Genomic DNA, 24208 nt, shown 5'->3' with positions numbered 1-24208 from the left:
AGAGACCAATTAATCAAATTAATGACAATTGGGAACAGGAGGGATAATAATGCAAGAAATGGAGATTGATGACAGACGATTTCAGAAATGAGAAACTAAATTCTTAAAAAAGGGTTTTCCCCTCCAAATAGGTGGGTAAATTGATTTCCTCATGGAGACTGATGCACCAAAAGAGAGATACAGAAGGTAAGTGAGAGATTGCATTTGGAAGATAACAGGGTGTTCACACCCTGTCGATAAAGCAGAGCAGCATTGAATGGCGTGTCATTGTTATGGTACGTATGAAGAGGGTGGTGAGACAGAATAGATTACACACAGATTAAAAACCCTAAAACTCTTAATTTTTCCAGCTTATTTTCATTATTCATATTGTTTTTCCATAGGTATACAAAGATAAATTTGTCAAAATCATTAGGATCCCACCACAGAGGATTCCTGTGCTACATCATAGTCTGAGAAGAGTAGATGCTTAAAAGCAGATTTCCTTGCAACAAAATTGGTTACCTCATTAGTACATTGATCATGTATGGAAAACCATGGTGACACTCTGTAACAACTTGAACACAACAAAATATTGTCCAAGTTGGGTTATTGTATGTATATTTGGCACTTTTTTTTCCAACATTGTAAAAATGACATCATGATTGAGATGGAAATGATTGCCCTTGACAATCTTTGATGGCCGCAAATAGTTTTTACGTCAATAATAAGCAGGGATAAGATGCCTGGGTCTTCAGAATTCTATTTGGTTTCCATCCCATTTCCACAATTTTGAATATAATTTTGCATAAAATTACATGAACACATACATGTGATTGGAACTATTTGCATATACAAAAAGATTAAATTTTGTTTAAAAAGCAACATTTATTTTCACTCCTTTATCTATTGAGAAGAGTGGGGAAATTATCTAAATACAAATTTTTGTTGAAGGGTCAATCTTGAGGAGAATCTGAAAATGACAATGTGCTGATCATAATTTTTGACAAACAGAAACCTGTATCTAGAAGCAACCATTACTCTCAGAAGGTTATCTAGAAATTAGAGAGGAGAATTCACTGGTCTCAATATCGTCTTCAGGAGATGTAACAGGTTTGCAAAATAATGTACTCCAGCAAAATGGAAATTTACAACCCTGAATTCGAACGGTCCTAGAGCATCTGTTTGCGACACTTGCAACATTTCCAAGACAATTTTCTAATAGTACTCAGCAGAAATGAAAGCACCCATTCATTTTTTAAATACAGGTTGTACCTCTTTAATCTGGCGACATTGGGACCTGGCCATTGCCGGACCACAGAAAATGCTGGAAAACAGAAATTGACCCCAAAAGGAACCCCTTGGGTAAACATATTAAAGGACGAACAAAGTTTAAAACAGGAAATAATATTGTGGGTGGCACAGTTAGCACAACACCTTAACAGTGGCAGTGATTGGGACCAGGGTTTGAGTCCCACACTAACAGCAGCAGATTAAACCTTTATGGCACCAGCAATCGGGACTGAGGTTTGAGTCCCGCACTGTCTGTAAGGACTTTGTACAGGTATGCGCCACTTGATGTCCTCGATATGCTCTGTGAAATTGGGTGTTAGGCGATGTGGACGTTGAGCGAACACCATATCATATTCTTAGCAAAGCTACATAGGATATTGTAGTGTACCTGTAAACTTTTTATTTGTAAGTAGGGATCAGTGTGGGACCAACACAGGGATTTGGGGAGAGAGTGGGGCAGTGGGATCAATGTAAGGACACGGGGCTTTGGGGAGAGAGAGCAGGGCAGTGGGACCAGTGTGAGGACCGACATGGAGCTGTGGGGAGAGTGGGGCAGTGGGATCAGTGTGGGGACTGACACGGGGCTGTGGGGAGAGAGCAGGACAGTGAGATCAGTGTGTGCTTGGACACGGGGCTGTGGAGAGAGAGTGGGGCAGTGGGATCTGTGTGGGGACTGACACGGGGCTGTGGGGAGAGAGCAGGGTAGTCGGATCAGTGTGGGGATACAGTATACAATTTCCTATAGTTAGCAACCATTTTTTTCTAAATTGCTGTGGACTTGCTTGTGGTAACTGAAGAATTATGGAACCACAGATGTATATAGGGTCGGACGTTACCTGAACGGACATTAAGTGGCGCATACCTAAACATGCTGGACCATGTGAGTTTCCAGACTGGATAAGAGAGGTACAACCATAAAATAAAATTTATAGATCTGCACAATATCGTGGGATGAAGGGCCTGGACTGTAACATTCTAAGATACTTGGGAGCTTTGTTTAAAAACATTAAATTCATTCAACACCATAAATTTGAATTGATAACTTATAAGCAATCTTTCAAACTATGCACAATATGTACAGGTCAAACGGTGCTTCATTCAACTTGTTCTCTAAACAAGATATTCATGATTATCCAAATTTAGACTTTAAATTTAAATTTTTAAAATTTAGACATACAGCACAGTAAAGGGTCATTGTGGCCCTTGAGTCCATGCCACTCAATTACCCTACACCCCGGTACATTTTGAATGGTAGAAGGAAACCGGAGCCCCCAGGGAAAATCCACGCAAACACAGGAAGAATGTACCAACTCCTTACAGACAGCGCGGGATTCAAACCCGTCCCAATCGCTGTTGCTGTAAAGGCACTGCACCAACCGCTATGCCAACTGTGCTGCCCTGTAAAATCTGCAATGGTTCAATTTAGCTCCCCTGCCCCCAAACTCTGCCCTCTAAACATTTTGAACATTTATCCAAACTTTGGTTGATGCTTTCTTCAAACCTTATTGACCTTAACAAAGACAAATTATACACCCTATGCATCTCACATCATACACTTGGATCAAATCTGCTGGTAATACATTGCTCTTTAAAAATAATTCCTTCATGTCCTCCCTGGATTAATTATTATTTGAAATGTCAATAGCCTCATTAAAGTGTTGGGAAGGGGATCACAGTGTGTTGCAGGGAGTTTGAACTCCAGATAAACAAAAGGGACAAAAGCAGTATTTGAAAAGAAAAGCAGTTTCCATTTGGGTGAAGGCCTGTTTACAGATTTGCCAGTGGGGATAATATTAAAAGTGGGAAACAAGGAAAAACTGTGGCCAGAACACTGTGAAGGATATTTTGGCCAGGTGGATGGGGTGGCAAAGAAAGCCGAGACGGAGAGCAAAGATGGAAGGAGGGCTGCCAGGCTTCTATGCAAACACAAAACCTCTAATTTTAAATTTACTCCTGCAAAGACTGATAGACCCCATAATCAATGGAAGGTCCTTGAAAAATGCAAAAAGTAGCAGAGTTAAGTCATTTCCACTTTTTTGGTGTAAAATCCTCCTGCACAAGCACAATTCAAGGAGCTCATCTTCCAAGGAGACTGATTCTACACCACTATGGAGTGAAATCTTTCATTCAATTATTCTCAATTATTTAGGGTTTAAAATAGGATTTTTTTTATCTTTCATAAAATACATTGGTTACGAGTAACATGGAAGTGTTTCATTTTAAGTGGTCAATCCAATTTATGAAGCTTTTCATTTTTATCCTGGACATTTTTTAACAATTTAACCTGAATTAATTTTAAATTTGGATATGTACTTAAAAGCCTAAAGATATGTATATCCTATGAGATTATGAGAGAACTTTTGTTTTACAGTGAGACTTTGACTTTATTATAGAGTTAATTGACCGTGATTTAACTAATGCATTCAACAGATGATTTTGTTTTATTGGGAAACAAGTCTGTTCATTAAAAAAAAAGTTACAATGAACACATGCAAAGTGTTGGGAAAGCCTGAATTAATTATTTAAAAAAATAATAATTTAAAGACTTTATTCAGAAGGAAAATGTCACACTTCTGCCAGTTTAGGTTTCAAAATAGATTGGCACATGGGGGAACTCAAGATAGCAGAACTTGTTACAGTATAGTGAGATTTTACACAAGACAGACCAATCATACAGAATGGAACCATGTGTCACAAAGCTCGGTGTGAGGTGACCTGTGCAGAGAAGTGCATGAATATGGGAAAAGAAAACAGAAATTTGCTCCAATCCAAAAAACACATAAAATGTTCCAAAAATAAAAATAAACTGACTGCCAACAGCAGCACTGAGGTAATTATACAGGATACAATAAAGGAACAGTCCCATACAACTAACATAAAGGTTACAGGTTTCAATCTTTGTCAGAGGGAAATTCATTTCAAATATAAATGTATAGTGTTGTGCTTTAAAATATTTTCTATTATAATTACAATAAAGAATGAGTTCAATGCTAAAGTGCTCTTAAAAGTAGCTAAGTTTTAAAAATGATACACATTTCTAACCTTGACATTAAAACTTTGTGATGCCTAACATTACACTTCTGATCTAGTGCCGAAAGCAGTAAATCTCTTCCCTCACTCCCACTCCTAATTCCCCCTCTGTTTGCCAAAGGCAAAGTCTTAATTCAACAGTTCCTGAAATCCCTTTCAGAAAACAAAAATCATACAGTTTCATCAACAACAAGGAGGACAAAGAGGAATCAGGGAAATGAAAAAGGGAAAGAGACAGAGGAAAGCAAAATGGTTTGTCAGATGATGAAGGCCTGGGCCTTTGTTTCTACAGTTCTGTTTCCTGGATCAGAGAAACAACATCCAGAAAGTCGACTAAATACAAATCTGTCTGTGTTCGAGTTGGGATCCTAAAACGTGTCCCCACTATTTTTCCCCATAAGAAACCATTCTTAGAATTTGGGACTTGACCAGGAATTCAACCCTTTCATTTGGCCAATTAAATCACTGGATGCTGATAACCTATCTACCCATTAGTAAATGGTTTATACTTTAACCAGGATCCTGCTGACATTTGGAGAAGGTGCACACTTGAAGTGAACAACAAACTCTCTAAAGCCATTCAGTGAATACCATCTTATGGCAGGTGACTGTCACTAGAAGAAGTTGGGCTTTACAAAGACATCCAGCCATTGGTGAGTTCTATTGCCAGATACTTACTTCCGTGTAAAACCAGCTCGAGTGGGGCTGCTTTTGCACATTCATTTTAGCAGAGCTGATAAATGCAAAAGGACCCTATGGAAAGAATTCTAGAATTTTCCATCAGTTACACAAACAATCAACAATCATGGTGAAGCTGATATGAAAATACTAAACCTGCTTTGGGGTTGTTATTTCTATCCGTGGCTACAGAAACGAGTCACAAAATTCCTCGTCAGTGCTTCAAACCAAACTGCAAATCCAAAATGGACACTGCTCAAGGAAAACTCTAAGCAAATGGAGACCTCAATTTGAAGCTGTCAGGTTTACTCAAATGTAAGGAGTTGGAGTTGGCAGATGTGGGCTTCTGTATAGGAAGAGTGGGAAACTGCCTTTATCCAAACAACTGAGAAACAAAGAAAGGGGCTCAAAGGAGAATTAAATCAAATTTGAAATACAAAGCCTCAAATAATTTTAAACAAAAAGAGCTTGAACTTTTGCCAATATTGCTATGAATTATTTCCTCCCCCGCAAGCCAAGTTTGCTTTTATTATATTGGAAATGGAAAATATCTTAAATATTCCTGTGGAATACAAAACAGTGATATTCCCTGCATTGCACTGTGTAAAAATGTACATTTTTACAGTTAAATCATGGTCCACCTCATCAGCAAAGAAAGTGATTCTTGCATCAACATTTTCAAAATGGCAACAACGAACAGCAGCAAACTTAAACTGTCTGAAGAAGGCATGATTAATGGCCTTCAAGATATTGCTGCTCCATTAAAGTGACACCTTGCCATATTGTGGAATGCCCCAACTACAGAAACCTGTTACTTTAAAATCAGTTCTTAAATTACTTCCTTTTCTGTCATTACAAGATGGGATTGGGAAGTATCCACACCACCTGTGGAGTTTTCTGCCAGTGGTGTTTGATTTTCCCTGGGACATTCATCAAGGTTTTCCTCTGTCCTCTCCTTCTCTTGTGATGAAAGCGCCTCCACAATTTGCAGCTTCGTCTGCTCTTCTTTCAGGAAAAGATCCACCATCAACAGCTTTTCTTTTGACATACGTTCACTGATTTCCTTTGGAATATCTGGGATCATCCAGTCTACAAAATCACTCATGAACATAACTAGGTTCTGTAAGCACAAGAGAGAAGGGTATTTAGAAGGACTTGACAGCAAAGGGCCTGTATCAAAGAGATGTTCTACTTAGTCTTTTACAAGCTCTGGTAGAGCTGGGTGGATTTGTTTCCTATACTGTAACCATTCCAATTTCAACACAAATCCCAACATTAACAGATATTTTTATTTGTGCCCTCCTCAGAAAATGTCTAAAACCTGCTAGATTTATTTATAGAATTGTTATAGTACAAGAGAAGGCCATTCAACCCATTGTGAACATGCCAGCTCTCCAGGAGAGCAACTGGCCAGCTCCACCCACACTTTTGTGGTAGACACAATAATTTTCACCTATTATTATCCAAGTCCCTCTTGAAGGCCATTGTAGAAACTGTCTTCACCACATCTGCAGGCAGCACATTCAAGTTCCAAACACACACCATACAATCAAACATTTCTTCTCGTCATTCTTAATTCTGGTCCCTCATGTTCCATACCTGTGGCCTTCAGTGCTCGTCTCCCTTCCACCAATGGAAACAATCTCCCACTTTCCACATTCCACTTCATTAGAGAGCTCTAATTTCCCACTTGCTAAAAATCACAGTCCTAGTAATCTCCATTGACCCCTCATCCCAGGACCCATTTGCTAATCTTTTTCAGACTCTCTATAACACCTCAGTGTCCTCCCTATACCATGGTGAACAGAAACAAATGCAATATTCTAAGTTTAATGCAATACATAGATGTGCTGGAGAAACTCAGCAGGTCACGCAGAATCCATAAGAAGTACATGCCAGGCAACATTTCAGGCCTGGGCCCTTCAACAGGTACGAGCAAAATATTCAAGTGCCTGAAAAGAAAGGTGGGGGTGGAAAGGAAGGAGAAAGGGGTAGGAGAGGATCACAGGTTAGGGGTCATAGGTGAATACAGGTTGGAGGGTAGAAGAGAAAAAGAAAGCTAAGGTGATGGGCAGGGTTAGCTCTGCAATAGGAGAAGGAAGGTAAGTGGTGCAGAGCTGGAGGAAAAGAGTCAGAGGGATAGGGAAGGAGAGAGGTGGTCAGGTGAAATCATTCCATTGAGTGTTTTATGAAGTTTCTGCATCACTTCCTGGCTTTATAATCCAGAACTATAAATAAAGCCTAGAAATATGCATGGCTTGTTAAGCTAGCCTGCTGCTATCAAAGATTCAATGCTCCTACTATAATGGATCTCTGTTAATATTAATATTTAGGTTAATGTTAAGCTATATTTCTTATAAATAGATGTGGTGGTACGCCACTGGCCTACTGCAGGGGGCAACCTCTGTACCTGCAGAAGAGCATGGGAACAAGACAACACCTGGCCGGCTGTCAATCAGCCAACTTGAATGGACCAAGCCCCACCCAGTTGGGTGTCAATCACCCTCCAGGATATAAGCCAGAGCTGGCCCTTCGAAGACCCTCTCAGAGCTTGCAGCACCCTCCTCACAGCTGACTCTGTTGAAGTTTATATCAAATAAAGCCTGATGTACAGACTTTTATGTTTTGTGTTTTTGCTTCTGTCCAATAGTGCACCACAATAGGTCTTAGGTTAGTTGTGGGTTGGTTACAGGGTTATACACGCAGGCCACAGTACATTTACAAAGAACCATTGTACTCAGAGAAGAGAGTTCATTCTCAGAGTCGCAGTGTTTAGAAAGACAGAGCTAATGGATATGAAGTGGATTTTAATTATTCAGGAACAATGGAGTGTTGGGTTTATTAAAACTGAAGGAAACCATCTGTTTTTAAACCAAACCACTTAAACCTCTTAAACAGAGGTGAGGTCAGAGGTTGTTATGGATATGGAGTAGTTTTGAGAAAGGTAGGAAATGTTGCAGAAAGGAAACTAATAGTCATGTGGTTTCCAAGAATTTGGACTGATCTCATTGATAATGTAACTGTCACATGAATTTGGGGAAATATATTATCGAATTCAGACCATTTTGGATCAGTTTCAGAAGTCAAAACCCTGTGACACACACAGGAATTGGAACCTTGTGGAAGACAGGGTTGAATTACAGTAACCAGAATAGGTGCTGTTATGTGCTACTTCTAACAAAAGGGGGACACAGCATAAGCAGATTTCAAAAGAGAAGCCTACTTCTAACTGTCTCTAAGATAAAGAGGACAGTCTTATCATGTGGAAAACAGATTCCAAATTCCAAAAGAAGGTTTGATCCTGGGAAGACAGGAAATGTATTTTCCTTTTCACAGGAGATACATTTGTGGCTCAGAAGATGGTCACTTCTGCTTGAAGAATATATCTCAAGGACATCTCATTAAAATAACTGTGAGTTAAAAGAGGCCTAAAGATAATGATGTTTAAAACTTCTTTATAATTATTTCTGAACTGAAAATTTAAGATCTTCAAGCAAGTCTACACACACACACACACACACACACACACACACACTTGTGCATAGTGGGGTTAAATTTAGAGATAAGTAAGAAATATTATGTTATTAATAGTTAAATAAAAACTATTATTTAGAATTTGCCACTTTCTGGTGAATTTTCCCTTGTTAGTCCTAACAAAAACCCTTTAGTCCCAAACAAAAAAAAGGGTTGTTAGTTTGTAACATACACCCATACCTTCTACATGAGGTCAATGACCTTGAGGTAACTGATGGGAAGAGAGGTTATTAAAGTCCGTATAAATGGAAAGAGAGAGTAAAAGAACTAAAAAAAAATCAGAAAAATTATAATTTCAAAAATAATGAAATAAGAATTGAGGTCATGGCAAAGAAACCAAAAATAAGGTATCAATTTGCAAATGATGCTCTGGGGAATGCGATAAAAGTGGACCTTTAAGATTGGGCTGAGAGAGAAACTCCCACCTTCATTCCTTCTCCTGCCTAGAACAAAGGCCTCACTTTCCACTCAAGCTGACTCATCGAATCATTGCCATTAAGTTCCAACGCCTCCAAATCATCCCCACCAGACATCACACCATCACACCCTTTCTCTCTCAACAATCTGAACTCTTCCCTCCAGGACACTCTGGAGCATCTTCCACGACCACTAGCTTGCCCTTCCCTTCTCGTGGCATTTCCCCATACAATACAGTCCTAATGTTACGGATTCAATATTGTAAATGCAAAACTTTCGGAATACAAGCAGGAACTATTTTCATTTCCTCTTATCCATTTCTTTCCACCTCCATTGTCGCCTACTTTTCCTGTGTGATCCCTCAACTTAGAAGGAAAGGCTCCACTTGGATTATCTAACAAAAAATGGTACAACCACGTACCTGGAAAATGATGACAAAAGCCAGCCTGGCTGCCAGCACTGACCAGAATTCCTTCGACAGATCATATGGTTGAGGAGACCATGGAGGTTCTCGGAAATCTTTGTACCTAAAATACCATTTAAAAAAATTAATCCTTGATCAATGTGCGACAATGACAATGTGACTTAAAACCACAATTCTGGGTGGAAAAAAATTTAAAATAGTATTTTTAATAGATCATGGGATTTGATTAAATCTTGGCTGCACCCAAGGAAAATTTGCTGTTTACATGGAAATTCAAAAACACAGCCCATAGTTGCAGGTTAGAAGGGGAGGAGATGGATGATGATTATTAGAGCCCCAAAATTAATTTTTGATCAAAAAAATCCAGAGGCATTGCATTTATATTTGAATCCAATTTGCAAATATCATCTACCTGCGCTCTCAATTTCGATCATTTGATGAACTTTGCACCCATATTCTGAAGTCTGAGCTGAATAAAGTCTGAAGGTGTGTCTTTCACACCAGACAAAACTTACTTGACCAGCTGGGAACAAGTGAAATGGTTTCTTTGATTCAATACTCTGAATCCACACTAACTGAGATGCGAAGTTCAAGAGCTTGGAATTGTACTGAATCCTTATGGAAAGGCAAGTTAGGCCATAATCATCAAAAATCTATTTCACTGGGGCTACCTATAAAACCAAGGAAATTTGTAACATGCTAATCTATTCTTGCCAACCTCAGTGCATTGTCTTGCAACTTGCTGCATTTTGTGCATTTCAACCAAACCACAAGTGAGCCCATTTAAAACACATAACCTCAGCTTTAACAAATTTTATATGTATTTGATCAGAAATTATCAGTCTTGTTTGAAAACCTTTATAACTTTTTCACTGATTTAACCAATTCCTTGGAATGTCTAATTATCATCAATTTATAAAGTGTGAGCTTGCTATGATTATAGTTTCCAATTACACTGGAAACATTACAGGGTTCTTCAGTCACCAGGACAGATTTATAGTAAAAGGATGGCTCAAATTAATATTGATTTTATTTTGTATTTAACTTTCCAAAAGCGTGAAGAACCTTGTTTAAAACACACAAAAAAATAGGAGCAGGAGTCGGCCACCAGCCCTTCAAACCTCCCCTACCATTAACTATGGGCATGGCTGACCTATGCTGGTCTCTGTTCCTCTGATGCGGCAGTCCTCATGGCATTCAAATCCTCAATCTCTTCAAATATACGTTCACCTCTACCTTAAATATATTTGTAATTAAATAGCCTCCACAACCCACGGGGGCAAAGAGTTCAAGAGATTAGCTATCTTCAGAAGAAAATGTACTTCATTTTTAAATGGCTGGCGCATGTGCTTTTGATCCCCCATTCAAGACTCTCCCACTAGTGTAAACATCTCAACATCTGCTTGTGTTAAAAGCCTGCTTGAGAATTTTACATATTGAACCAGGTCACTCTTCATTCTTGTCAATTCCAAGACATAAAGCCAAACCATTTAGTTTATCGGGACGCAATGAGAGAAGGATGCACAGAGGAAATATTCAATCTGCCATAAAGGATTCTACCTGCACATGTCAACCTTGTATCCAAGTGCCATTGGCTCAAGTGGCTCAGATCCTGGTTCAAAGTGGCTTACATTGAAATAGGAGAGTGTGTTATTGGTGAACCCATTCAATGTGCCATCTGGACTGTACAAGTACATGAAGACTAGGCGTGGAATGAAATCAGAAGTGAATGAGATGACAAATGCCTGGTGAAAAAAAAAACAAGGAGTTAAACGCCAACCAGTATGATCAATGACCAAGTAAAAACAATGCATGAGAATAAACTAAAACGCTTAATCGTAATAAAGTTGATCTCGATTACTAAGCACATTCAACAGGCAATGTACACAAAGACGGATGTCATGGGATGTCAGCTGGGAAGTGGGTGGCACTTGCCTCAGCTGCAAAAGCTCGTGGGCACAATTTCCTTTCCAGGGACACAGGCAATAGATCCACACCAACACTCCAGTGTAGGACCAAGTGTGTGCAGTGATGCCAGAGATACTGTTCCTGAGATGAAATAATAAACTGGGATTCTTTTTGACCACTGATTGATTCAAAAGACCCCATGATACAAGTTAAGAGGAGGAAAGCTATTCCCAGGAACTTGGCCAAATTTTATAATCTTTAAAGAATTTTAATGATACAGCAAGTAGGAGGCCCTTCCAGCCTTCGAAATCCTTGCTGTCCAATAACTTCCAATTAACCTACCAACACCTATGTTTTTGGAGGGTGGGTGAAAATCAGAGCTCGAGGAAAAACCAATGCAAGTCAAGGGAAGGACGTACCAAGTCCTTACAGACAGTGCCAGATTCAAACCTGGGTCGCTGGTATTGTAACAGCATCGCACTAATTGTGCCACCCACATCAAGCCTTACCCAGCAGGAGTGTGATAATCTGGTCATCAAGCTACTGTCTATGGGGGCTTGCTGTGTGCAATACTCACAGCTATTAAAGCAGTGTCCAGCCTGCTTCGTTGACTACATTACAGTTTGGGATGACCACAAGGGACAGGAAAGGCACCAAGAAACACAAGTGGATTCTTTGGACAAAAATAGGTCAGTCTGTCCAATCAGCATGTGGACTGACTTAACAAACCCAAGCACATGTACCCACTCTCATCCCTCATTCAACATCCCTCTGTGCACCCCTACTAACCAATTATGCCTCAGCCCCTTTCTCTGAGAAACTCTCCCTACAAATTAAATATATTCACAGCTGCCCATCTACAACTCTTTAACCACCAAAAGTATGCAGCTACTTTAAACCTTTCCATCCTCTTCCCCCCACTCACTTTCAGACAATTAATTTTCTTCACATCATCCCAATTCCAAATGAATCAGTGCAGTTGATTGGGATTATTCATCTGCAGATGAGAGGATGGCAAATGAACTAACACATCATTTCCATTCTTGTTTGAATCCCAACACAAATACAGTGGCTCAGTGCAGAACTTGACCAAACATAAGTCTTTGAGATTTGGAATAATTTGAATGAAAATGTTTAAAAATAGGCAAAGCAACTAAAATGGACAAACTATTCCACATGAACAGAGTACTTAGCAGTGCAAACAGAGTGTCTTGGGGTCCAAATCCATACATCTCTCAAGGATGCTACACAGGTTATTAGGATAGTTAAGAAGGCCTATGAAGTGCTGACTTCATTAGTTGAGGGATTGAGATCAGGAGTCATGAGGTGATGTTGCAACTCTATAAATCTCCGGTGAGACCACACTTATAGCATTGTGTTCAGTTCTGGTCACCTCAAGGATGTGGAAGCTATGGAGAGAGCGCAGAAGAGATTTACTTAGATGGGAAAATATGTCTTATGACTCAAGGTTAGCAGAGCTGGGACTTTTCTCTTTGGAACGATGAAGGATGACTTAAGAGAGCATGAAATGTATAAATAAGGTAGACAGCCAGCATTTTATCCCCAGGTCAGGATCAGCAAACACCAGAGGACAGATGTACAAAGTGAAAGGAGAAAAGTTTAGGGGAGAAATGAGGGGCAAGTTTTTTTTTTTTGCAGAGTTGTAGGTGCTTGGAATGCATTACCAGGGGTGGTGGTGGAGGCTGGAACATTTAAGAGACTCTTAGACAGGCACATGGATGAAAGAAAAATAGAGGGTTATGTGGTAGGGATGGTTTAGATTTTTTTGTTGGTATTTATGGGTCGGCACAACACCATGGGCCGAATGGCTTGAACTGAATTGTAACAATCTTGCTCGACTACAATTTCAAATCCCATTTTGCACAGATCTAGGATTATAAATGGTAAACACAGTCTGCTGGAGGAACATAAGGGTTGAGCAGCATCAATGAAAACAAATGAACGGTCGGCGTTTTGAGCAGAAACCCTTTATCGAGAGGCCGGCCATTCTGTTTCTCCCAGCGATGCTGCTTGATCTGCCGAGTGCCTCCACCAGTTTGTGTTTGGCTTCAGTTTACAGCATCTGCAGTCTCTTGTGTGTCTCCAGTGAAATAGCAATGCCTTTTGTTGTTCAGATCTTCAAAACGAGTGACAAACCAACTTTGTAACTGTAAATACTAAGAATTTACTCGTGTGTCTTGGGATACACACTCTTCTTCTCCACGTTTCCTCATGCATTGCATTAATGAGAAAATCCAACAAGTCTTTGTGAAAGCAAGTGACCCAATTATGGCTCATTGGAAGCAAATTTCCAAGCATTGACGGAGGGTATACAGTGCACTTCATCAACTTGGTAATTCTCTCATTGGAAAACTGAAGCATTTTGCTGAAGATCACATTCTTAGGAGTGACGCACCAGTTTAACATTTTAATAGTGGTGACAGTTGCTGACACTGTTCAAAGAGGATCCATTCTGCAGAAGAGGGGAAGAATAGGGTCTTGTGTGCTGCATAAGGCTAGTGAAGAGTTGACCACATTGGTGGTCTGGAGATTCATAGGTCCGTCAGCAAGGCTGGTAGAATTCCTTAAGACCATAAGATATAGGAGCAGAAGTAGGTCATTCATTCCATCAAGTCTGCTCTGCCATTGCATCATGGGCTGATCCATTCTCCCATTTGGCCCCATTTTCTTGCCTTGTCCTCATAAACTTTGAGAACTTGTTGATTCAGATACCTATAAATCTATGGCTAGATTTTCTTCTTCAGAAGGAGATAAATGATCCAAAATTACTTTGCCAAAGGAATGATTAAATGCTCTCCTCACAGGCATCAAATTTGAGACCACATTCCTTTAATTACATGAATTGCTCTGCTGGGTTCTGAACACATGTTGTTGCATCATTACCCCAGGCCCCTGGTTTCATTAAGACACTGGCTGAACTGAACCCCACAGTGACTAAAACAAAATATCAAGTCCAATGCATTGGGATAACCTTGCACAGGCTTCACTGATCAATTGCTAGTTAGGTGACCATCAGGGAACAAGTGCAAAGTGTTTGCCAGTTGACGAATTCCCTCCACACAAGGATCTACAAATATTTGCTTGGAAACGAGAAAAAGAAGCAGCATCTGCTGATTTGGTTCAAAGTTCAAATTTATTGTCAGAGTCCACTCATGACATCACATATAACCCTGAGATTCTTTCTCCTGGGGCGGAGCAGAATTGCCACTTATTGGTGGTGCAAAAAAAACGATACACAATGCACAGATGTAAACAAATAAAGAATGGTAAACAAATTAAATATGCAATAGAGTTAGAAAAATATCAATTAAGTGCAAAAGTAAAAGCTCTTAATTAGCAAATACAAGACCTAAAATGAGGCTGTCAAAATATCAATTGAAATTTGTTAAACTTGCTTTAGTGGTGTCCAGGAACTGCATTGCCATTACTTGGAAATCTGATTCCCAACTGAGTCTGACCCACTGGAAGTCTTCTCCAGGGGAACTGGAGAAGATTACTTACAACCTCAGAAATTGTTAAAACATATTTTTAAGAATATGGAACCCATATTTAAGATGAACGGGGGGTTAACTTTTGATGATTTCCTCCCTCTGGTCTTCAATACTACTATCTCAAGTATCCCCAGTGATGTCTATGCCAAGACATTTATCCCTTAAGGGAGAAAGGAAGCTCTGGATGAATCACATAATGTTTCATCTGCATGTAATTAATGCTTTTGAAAAAACAAAAATTTTGTCATATCATATGGGAGAATTACCCCTTCTTTTCCTTTGGGGGAGGGGGGTCTTTCTTTTTTTTCAGTTTCCTACTATTTTTTGAAGGATTGGTAAAGTGTATAATTTTGTATTTATAAACAATAGTGCAAAATTTGATTATTGTGATAATGTGTTGATTCTTCCTTCTTTGTATATCAACATGTAGTTCAGTTCCGGTATTTTATTGTGTAAATCTGTAATGTTTCTTTTATTTTGTTTTGTAACTTCATGTTGATTGAAAATTTTTTAAAAATGTAAGAGTCCTTAAATGAGTCCCTGATTGAGTTTGTTGTTGAGGAGTCCGATGGTGGAGGGGGAGCAGCTATTCCTCAACCTGGTGGTGTGAATCCTGTGGCACTGAGGCCTCTTTCTTGATGACAACAGCGAGAACTGAGCATGTGCTGGGTGGTGTGGATCCTTGATGATTGCTGCTGTTCTTTGACGGCAGTGTTTCCTGTGGATGTTCTCAATGGCGGGGAAGGTTTTACCTGTGATGTACTGGGCTGTGTCCACTACCTTTTGCAGGGTTTTAAGCTCAGGGGTATTGGTGTCCCCATACCAGGCTGTGATGTAGCTGGTCAGCACACTTTCCACGACACATCAGTAGATGATTGCTGTTTGCTGATGTCATACCAAACCTTTGTAAACTCCTAAGAAAGTAGAGACAGTGACATGCCTTCTTCACAATGATATTCATGTGTTGGGTCCAAGGTTCAGTGAGGATAACTGAAGTGTTATGAAAAAGTGACCACAAACTAGGTCATAACATTCAATGAGCTAGGTGACAAATACTCTGAATATTTTTTGTCAGACCTGCTCTTTATTGATTCTAATGCACATATTCCAGCCAGATTAAGACATCCACAGCCTTAGGGGCTCTTGATAGCATAGATGAGGAAACCATGTTTCTTCTCTGGGAAGAATCTCAAATTGGCTGTCGTTGTTTAAAAATAAGGGATCACCTTGTTAAGATAGGACCAGGTGAGGCTTTATTTTTGCCTGAGATCATGAGTGTTTGGAACTCTTTTTTGTAGAGGGCAGACATTTGGAACATTTTGAAGGGCTGAGGAAGATAATTATTTCACAAAGGAATGAAAGGTTACAGTGGGTAGATGTGGATGCAAGTTGATGTCACAATTAGATCAGCATTTACCTCATTAAATGGTGAAGCAAGTTTGAGGGGTTCAGTCAAGAAGATTCATGTGTTAGATCACACACCACCAAGATTCAAGGACAGATTCTTTCCTGTCATTATCAGACTCCTGAAATGAACCCCAAAAGAGTAACGTTGCATTGCTTTGTTCTATACTGCGACTCTGCACTCTTGTAACACCCTGTTCAAGATGTCTTCTTGCAAAGTCTCATTGCACCTTGGGCCATGCAAGAATAAACTTGAAATAGATATTTGAGTAGAATACTCCTGCTCCTACACTCAGTGCTCATGTGATTACTGCATTTTATCCTGGGCTTTAATTGCATGGAAATTATCATATATTTCAGTGTACAAGTCGAGTTTTGAAACCCTCAAAAAGGACTAAAAAATCAGGGGTCGACTTATACGCCATTACAAAATTGAAACCTTAAATTCAACTCAAAGAGCTGCTTGAAGTAGATTTGATGTACAAGACGACCCAAAGCACCTCCCCACTGCTGGCGCCTGCGTTTCCTGACACCCCACTGCCAGGCATTGCCATAACCACCCAGACATTTTACAATTGTAGACCGGAGGTCCCCGCTCCTGCCTGGGAGCTGACACATAGCCGTGGTTCTTGCACCGAGCGCACATGGGCAGCGGACGGCACCGCACCCGATTTAGTTACTGTCACCAACTCTGGCTGCAGCCGATGCTGAAGCTGAATCTAGCTCCATTTGGCATCTTCCTGGCCAGAAGCAAAGGCTTCTTTTTGGGGTATTTTTTCCACTTGCTTAATTTACAAATTTGTTACTTGGAGGTTGGGGTGTTGTTACAAAGTTTGGATTGTTGCTGGGAGGCCCAGACACCAGACTCCAGCACATTCCTTGCAGAAAATGGGGGTGTGGGGGTGGGGGGGGGGGAGGTCAATTTATTCTCCCGATTATGACAAAACCATGAAAAAGTGGCTGAAAATGGGGACCCAACTTATCTGAAGGTCTATTTATTTGCCAAAATGTACATTTGTCATGGTGAAATTTGAACCAAACTCCCTGGATTATGTGTCCTGACTTCTGGGTCCAAGTCAGTAATACAGCCACTCTGCTACCTTAACCCATTTGATGTTCAAAAGAACATCATGTAATTATCAGCTGAATTAAAATCAAAGGGCTGGTGTGTTATCACATTTGTTATTAAAAAGGCCAAATCGATAGATGCCTCAGGATTAACACAGTCGCTCCCCCCCCAATAAACTTTATTCACAACAAAACGATGTACAAAAGAAAAGCACGTAAAGTATTTTTGCATCCTCATTCCTTCCATTACTGATTACACATTCTCCAATTTGCTACATAGCATTGTTGCCACCACTTTAGCCTCATCCTGATTCTACACCACCACCCCACCTCCGTTTTTGGAGGTTCACTCCAACTTTGAAATGGAAACAGAAGCAAAGCTGGAGTCATTGCAAACACAAACAGTGAACATGCAGATCCAGATGTTTATGGAGTTTCAGTCAAGTTACAGCGACACAAGAAACTGCATATATTTTACTCTGGAGCAAAAACAGACTGCTCAAAGAAATCAGTGGATCCAGCTGCATCTTTGAGGGTGAAGGGTTATTTGATATTTTGGGTTGAGATCTTTCATCAGACCAAATAATAGAGATTGGGGAGGATGGCTGGGGAGACTAGGACATTATTAATTATAATGACAAACTAAGGACATCCAAAGCATTTTCAAACCCGTGGACTATCCCTAGATGAGCCATGGAATTTGCATGTTGTCATTCAATCTTCAGCATTGCAGGAAGGAATTGGCTAAATCCATTCCTATCAATTTTGGCTCTGGCCATGTGAAGAGAAATTTGCTTCTCTAAAGCATATAAAATGCAGACACAGACAGCATGAGATGCTCAGAGACACAGCCAAAGAAAAAAGTGAGGGGGGGGGGTGAAAGCAGACATAAAAGGAAATGTAATTTAACAACAGAGACCAGGTAGTCACCAGTTTTCCAAAACAAAAACTACTTCATATCAACATTTAACTCTTCTGCGTATACAAAAGTGAAAAATACTTGACAGGAGTGGAAGGGATAAAGCAGTATTTTGAGGGAATGCAAAAATAAGTTTTTTGATATTGGTTAAGGAAATAAAGCTAGCTTTAAAACTCCAATCGCAATCTGTTGCTTGGTTATAATCTGTTGCTCCCGTGTCTTGGCCACTGATCAGAGGGCTGAGTTTTAAAACAGCTAGCAGAAGAACAAGTCAAGGAGTGAAGCAACCAACAATGTTCCAAAAAGTTTCCAAAGGAGGATTAAAAGGTCAAAAAGAAGGCTTTTTTCCATTCCCCGGAGAAACTTTGATTTAAAAGAGAAATCACACAACTTCAGAAAGCCAATTTCTATAAAAAAACATTTCCCTCAATGACAAGCATTCCATGGTTTAAGATTTTATGATAAACTATTCCCAAGCTTGATGACAAAAAAAGGGAAGGCTGATTTCAATGTTGAACAGACCCTTGTCTTCAATAGTTTACCAAATGTGCCATAAGTATTTGCAGTATGCCAAAAATCACACCTCTTGCAATCCTCTCCATGTCGCTAGAGTTTCTCTTGTACCAGAATGAGCCAAAACACTCATTCATTTGATCCAGGAAGGAGAGGACAAGTGATGGTATTAGGAGTCAAAATGCACAGGTTGGCAGCACTTGGCATCGTACTTCATTGCAACATTGACACTAGATTTGGTATCACCAACAAGGCCAGTAAAATTCAAATTTTACAGTATGATATCTAGTCTTTTAGCCTAACCTTGTCCATGCTGTCCAAGTTAGTCCCATTTTCTTGCATTAGGCCCAAGGTTTTCTTATCCACGATAGAACATTCCAAAGTTGGCCAACTGTGGCTGACTATTTTTTTTAAAAGTGGACATCAATAAATCAGATGCGCTTTTACGTCAATCTAACAGTGTCATGACAAATCATGACTAATACTTGAATTTATCCACTGGATATAAATTCCCTAAAAGTTGTGGTTGGAATTGAACTCTGGTCTTTAGATCATAGTCAATGGATTACTGATATTAATTCTGCTGCATGTTGGGAAATATTAGTGGAAATTATGAACTGAAATGTCGTACTAAAAAATGTACTGGATCTCAGTGAAGTCACATGGAATCAGAATTACTTGCTTCCTCTTTTCTTTCCACAGTTCAGAGTCATGGCCTAAAATTATTTATTACAGTCCAATATTATTCCATATAACAGAAGTAATTCGATAGATCTAGAAATGAAAACATTACATATTGTGATTTAAAATAAAATGCAACAGATGCACTTAGTGTTGTATGACATCAACTCAAAAATTCAAAGCACTTTGCTGAAGGTTATGCAGACTCTACTGTTCAATATTCTAAACTGTGCACCAAGCTGTGCATTGCCTCTGCAAAGCACCCAACCAGCCATTCTCAACAAGGACCTGAGAACCACCCCCCCCCCGCCCCCCTCCCCGGCAGCCAAGGCACATTTAAGTAAAAGCCTAGTTTTCTTTTCACATCGTGCAAAATAATTATTTTTTATATTTTTCTTTGCAGTTGGTAGGAGAGAAGTACGGAAGAAATCAAAACTTGACGGCTTCACAGGATAGGGGACCTGTAAACTTTGAGCAGAGTCCAGAAGGTTGCGAATGGCTTGTCTTAACTATCGTAACCTTGCACAAGAGGGTAATCTTGTGAAATAGTTGAAACAAGCCTACACTAATCACAAGGGTTATAGCTCCTAGAACTAATAGAGCACCTGAGGTCTGGGTGTGGTTATGCTACATATGTTATATTCTGTATATGAATGCATTCTGGCTTTAGACCCTAATCACACTGGTTCATGGAGCACCATGCGCTGATACTTCTTCATTTGAGCCACTGGAAAGATTCTCCATCTCATACGAACTCTGCTAGTGTCTCCTTATTGCAATTTTATGAGAACATCACAAACCCGCCATAGAGGTAATATGACAAAACATGTGTTCCACCAGTGCACTGGGCAATTGGTCCTCTACACTACCAATAGTTTGCTGAACAATCCAACAGTTCAGCAGTTGTGAACTTCTCTGAAGCCCAACAGACAGAGAAGTTGCAGTTTCCAATTAAGGCAAAACAATGACTTTGAAAAGGATCCAAACTAAAGTTGGCCATAAAGATACATGAACTAACTGATTCCAGTTCATAAATCTAACTTAATAAAAGCACCATCATTCTTGGCTGTATATCCATTATACTACTATTTATCCAAAAAGGTACATTTCTTCTCCCTCAATCAAGTTTTCAAAACAAAGCCTTGTTTTTGGGGGGTGGGGGGGGGGGTGCAAGTGGCTGAGATCCATTACCTTAAAAAAAAAGGAACCCCCACAGAATAACCTTCCGGTTTCAATTGTCTCCATATCAATGACCAGTAGTCACGGATCAAGGAACTGGCTTCATTTCTTTCCAATTGGTTCCACCTGGATGATGCTGATTAAGTTGATAAAATCAAAGGATTGGCGCATTCTCCCTTACAAAAATATTTTTTTGACAAGAGCATTGTTTGAATGATTTAGTTGTTGGACCATGCAACATGGGATGACAGATACAAGGAGTTCTGCAGAGTACAGGAGACTGCCTGGAGGATTCTGTTGCCAGAAATCCAGATCTTAGAACATTGAACATTACAGAACAGTACAGGCTCTTTAGCTCACGATTTGTGCCTATGTCTGGTAAAGTTTTCTAGGAAAATTCCGAGAGAGATCAGAGGAAGTATTTGGGATTGTATCAATGACTTTCTCTTGGGGACTTGTCAAGATTGGCACAGATAGAAGCCAAGAATAAATCCTGTTTGGGCAGTGTGCATTACTTCCTTTGATTAGATTTTGGATTGCAGTGCGTTTGTGGACTAACTATGCATCCTATATGGTGATACCATTTCTAAAATACAGCTCGCAGAAGGTTGACGTTAAAAGTTCCCTCATTTTTTCATGTTGGACTCAAGTGCTTGTTAATCTCCAAGATCACATGGCTTTCGGGAGAAACTAATTCAACTCGATTTGAAGCTCATTGAGAACAGAAGGTTCTCTGAAGTCATTCAATCTTCACCCAAAGTTTCAACAACTGTCTTTCCTTGTACTTTTTGGGCACAGCCTTGGCTCCAACTTGACTAGTCTTCAGATGAACAGAGAACCCTCAAAAACTCTGCCACATTTCATAAAAAGCAACAAAAATAATTGGCAGAAAAATATGGAGATACTTAGAGCAAGGACATGCAAAGAGTTACTTACTTCCAAATTTATATCTGAAAGAGTAAAATACAAACATCCCTAAAAGGAAAGTTTTTCTGTTAAATAGATGAGATAAACTTACATTAATGATGACTGCCAACTTCCCAAGCCCCCTGAGAATGTTGTACCAGATACCTGAAAGCAACAGAACAATTGTTACTCTTTTGGTTAATTTTGGATCTTGGTGGGCAAGTTCAGAATCAACATATATTGTTGGGACATGTCACAAAATTCGCTGTTTTGCGATAGCATCACAGAGCAAATATTTAAAAATGAGTAAATTAGTGCAAAAATAAGAAAGAAATTGCTATTCCCACAAATGGAGGCAGTATGTTGAACAAGCTCATTTCCAGTTTCAAAAGGACAAATTGCACAGACTGAATTCTTCAGTTATTCACACATGTAGAGGTAGTTACATAAATTATTGACTTGGCCCGCCTCCGAGCACACAAGCTCTAAAACACTAAGGAAATCCTGGAATGGAGAATCCAAGGGCACCTGCCACCACATTCATGCGCTGTACTGATTCTAACTTATCTTTGGGTTCGATAGCAGAGCAGAAGTGCAAAAGGTGAATAACTTCAGCTTAAACTTCAAGACAAATCTGATCATCTCATCACCACTTAATATTGTTGAGGCTTTGAAATTGTGAAAGGTGCACAATTCCAGTACCTACAGGACAGATGCAATTTTAGAAGGGGTGTCAGGGAGAGATTTACAAGGATGGTTCCAGGGACAAAGGATTTCAATAGCACAAAAAATTCCCAGTATCTGGAATTCAACTAGTAACTTCAAGCAACTGGCAAAAAATAAATAAATAAATAACAAGTAAGATTATTAAATAAATGTTTAGAATTGTAAAAGTAAATGTTCTCCAAAGCAACACACTACTCCTTGGTGAAGATGTATCAAACATTCAGCCAGCGGAGTGCCCTGGTCGTGCCCCACCCACAACAGCTGTTTGAATAAAGTTTCAATAAAGTTGTGTTTGAATAAAATGGCGGCACCCGGGATGAAGAACCGGTTGGTGCCCCTCACTGCTGGAGCGACTCTTGCAAAGTGTCTCCTCATCCCTGTCCTGTAAGAGTCTTTATTAGTGTATTATGAAGTTTATTAGTATGGCTTTTTCTGCAAACTTGGGGGAGGGGTGTTACTTATAATGGTGGCACGGTTAGTGCAATGCTGTTACAGCACCAGTGACCAGGGTTTGAATTTAAATTTAAATTTTGTAAATGATAGGTATTGCCTGATTAAACTGAACTTTACATAATTAAGGACTACAATATTGATTATTTTCAAATTACATTTTGCACTGCCTTTTAAACTGTTTATTTTTAATGCTCGTGTATTAGTTAGGAATTGTAGAGTGTGTCTCAGGAAACCTGAAAATTCTCATACAGGTACACGATCCTTTATCTGCAACCCTTGGGGGACAGTGTGTTCTGAATTTCAGATTTTTCCGGATTTCAGAAAGCCCACCTGAATTGTGCTGCCGTATCCACCCCTACCCCTTTCCAGTCACCTGGCCACCTCCCCCGATCACCGGTCCCTCACCACCCGGACTCTCCCCCGACCGTGGTCCCTCGGCCGCCCGGACATCTCCCTTGACCACGGTCCCTCAGATGTCTCCCCTGACCACCGGTCACTCGGACGTCTCCCCTGACCACCGGTCCCTTGGACATCTCTCCCAACCATTGGTCCCTCAGTCTCCCCCAACTGATTTCCTTGGCTGCCCGGCAGTCTATCATGGTCATCTCCCCCGACCGCTGGTCTCTCGGCTGACCCCCCTGACCGCCAGATCCCACTTGCCGGATTTTGGAGATTTCCAGATTTTAGAAGTCTGGATAAAGGATCGTGTACCTGTATTAGCCATCCACACTCTCTGTAGGTGCTGGATACCGGGAATTTTACTGTATTAGCTTAGATGGGAGAAGCCAAATTGTTCGCCTTGGTGCACAACAGGTTAATGAGAAGATATGGTGAAGGCATACAAAGTCATAATGGGTTTACACATGCCAATGTTTCAGTGAATGAGAGGCGTAAAATACAAAAAGGATGCAAGGAGAACACAGGTTAAAAAAAATATATATTTTCAATGTGATTTGGAATTCGCTACTTGCCAGTGGTGGTGGACCATGATAGAGGTAATCATAACTTTCAAAGTAGTATGGTATAGGCATTTAAGAGGGAAAAGGGTGGGAGAACAGGATTGACAAAATTGATTTACCAGGAGATGCTCAATGGGCAGAATGGCCCCCTTCTGTACCTTAACATCCTGATTCAGGGGAATCAAACCTGCTGAGTTTCTCCAGCATTCTGTTTTTACTTCAATTCGGTGTCTGACGACTTTCGTATTTTACTCCTGATCCAGGGGGACATTTGTTTAGAAGCCCAATGTGTTCTCCTGTGCTGTAGGCCCTTCAATGTCAATTCCACTGTCAGCAAGAGGAAGGAACATCTATAGTATAATTACTGAATGAAGTAAATGGGTGTTTCAGTCCTATATTATAGATTGTTACACTCACATTTCCAGGGTCAAAATCAATAGGTTTGGTTCATTGTTCTAAAAGTTAGCAGTAGGTTTGGGCTTGATAGGTGACATGGATTCAATCGGCCAAATGGCCCATTTCCATAATGTTGGCCTGCACCGTTCATTCAAGCCTCCAGCTCGACCTTGTTTAAAGGATTACATTCCATTTTGAGCACAACTCCAAATATATTGGGCTTGAACAG

The 24208-nt window shown here is 40.0% G+C and overlaps 1 protein-coding gene across 1 annotated transcript in view; it reads right to left on the bottom strand.

The window, feature by feature from the left end:
• Window positions 1–847: 847 nt before the first annotated feature.
• LOC138745087 (anoctamin-1-like) overlaps window positions 848–24208 on the bottom strand; it is a 243741-nt gene continuing 220380 nt past the window's right edge. The window contains exons 22-25 of the mRNA XM_069902195.1: window positions 21558–21610; window positions 10916–11100; window positions 9353–9458; window positions 848–6100 (exon numbers count right to left, since the gene is read on the bottom strand). Of these exons, the coding sequence (XP_069758296.1) occupies window positions 5810–6100; window positions 9353–9458; window positions 10916–11100; window positions 21558–21610 (635 nt within the window). The 3' untranslated portion in view covers window positions 848–5809. The remainder of the gene's footprint in view (window positions 6101–9352; window positions 9459–10915; window positions 11101–21557; window positions 21611–24208) is intronic.

The sequence above is a fragment of the Narcine bancroftii genome, chromosome 1 (assembly GCF_036971445.1).
Source record: "Narcine bancroftii isolate sNarBan1 chromosome 1, sNarBan1.hap1, whole genome shotgun sequence".
Lineage (NCBI taxonomy): Eukaryota > Metazoa > Chordata > Chondrichthyes > Torpediniformes > Narcinidae > Narcine > Narcine bancroftii.
Note: the sequence above shows the minus strand (reverse complement) of the source record. Positions and strands in the feature narration are given on the sequence as shown.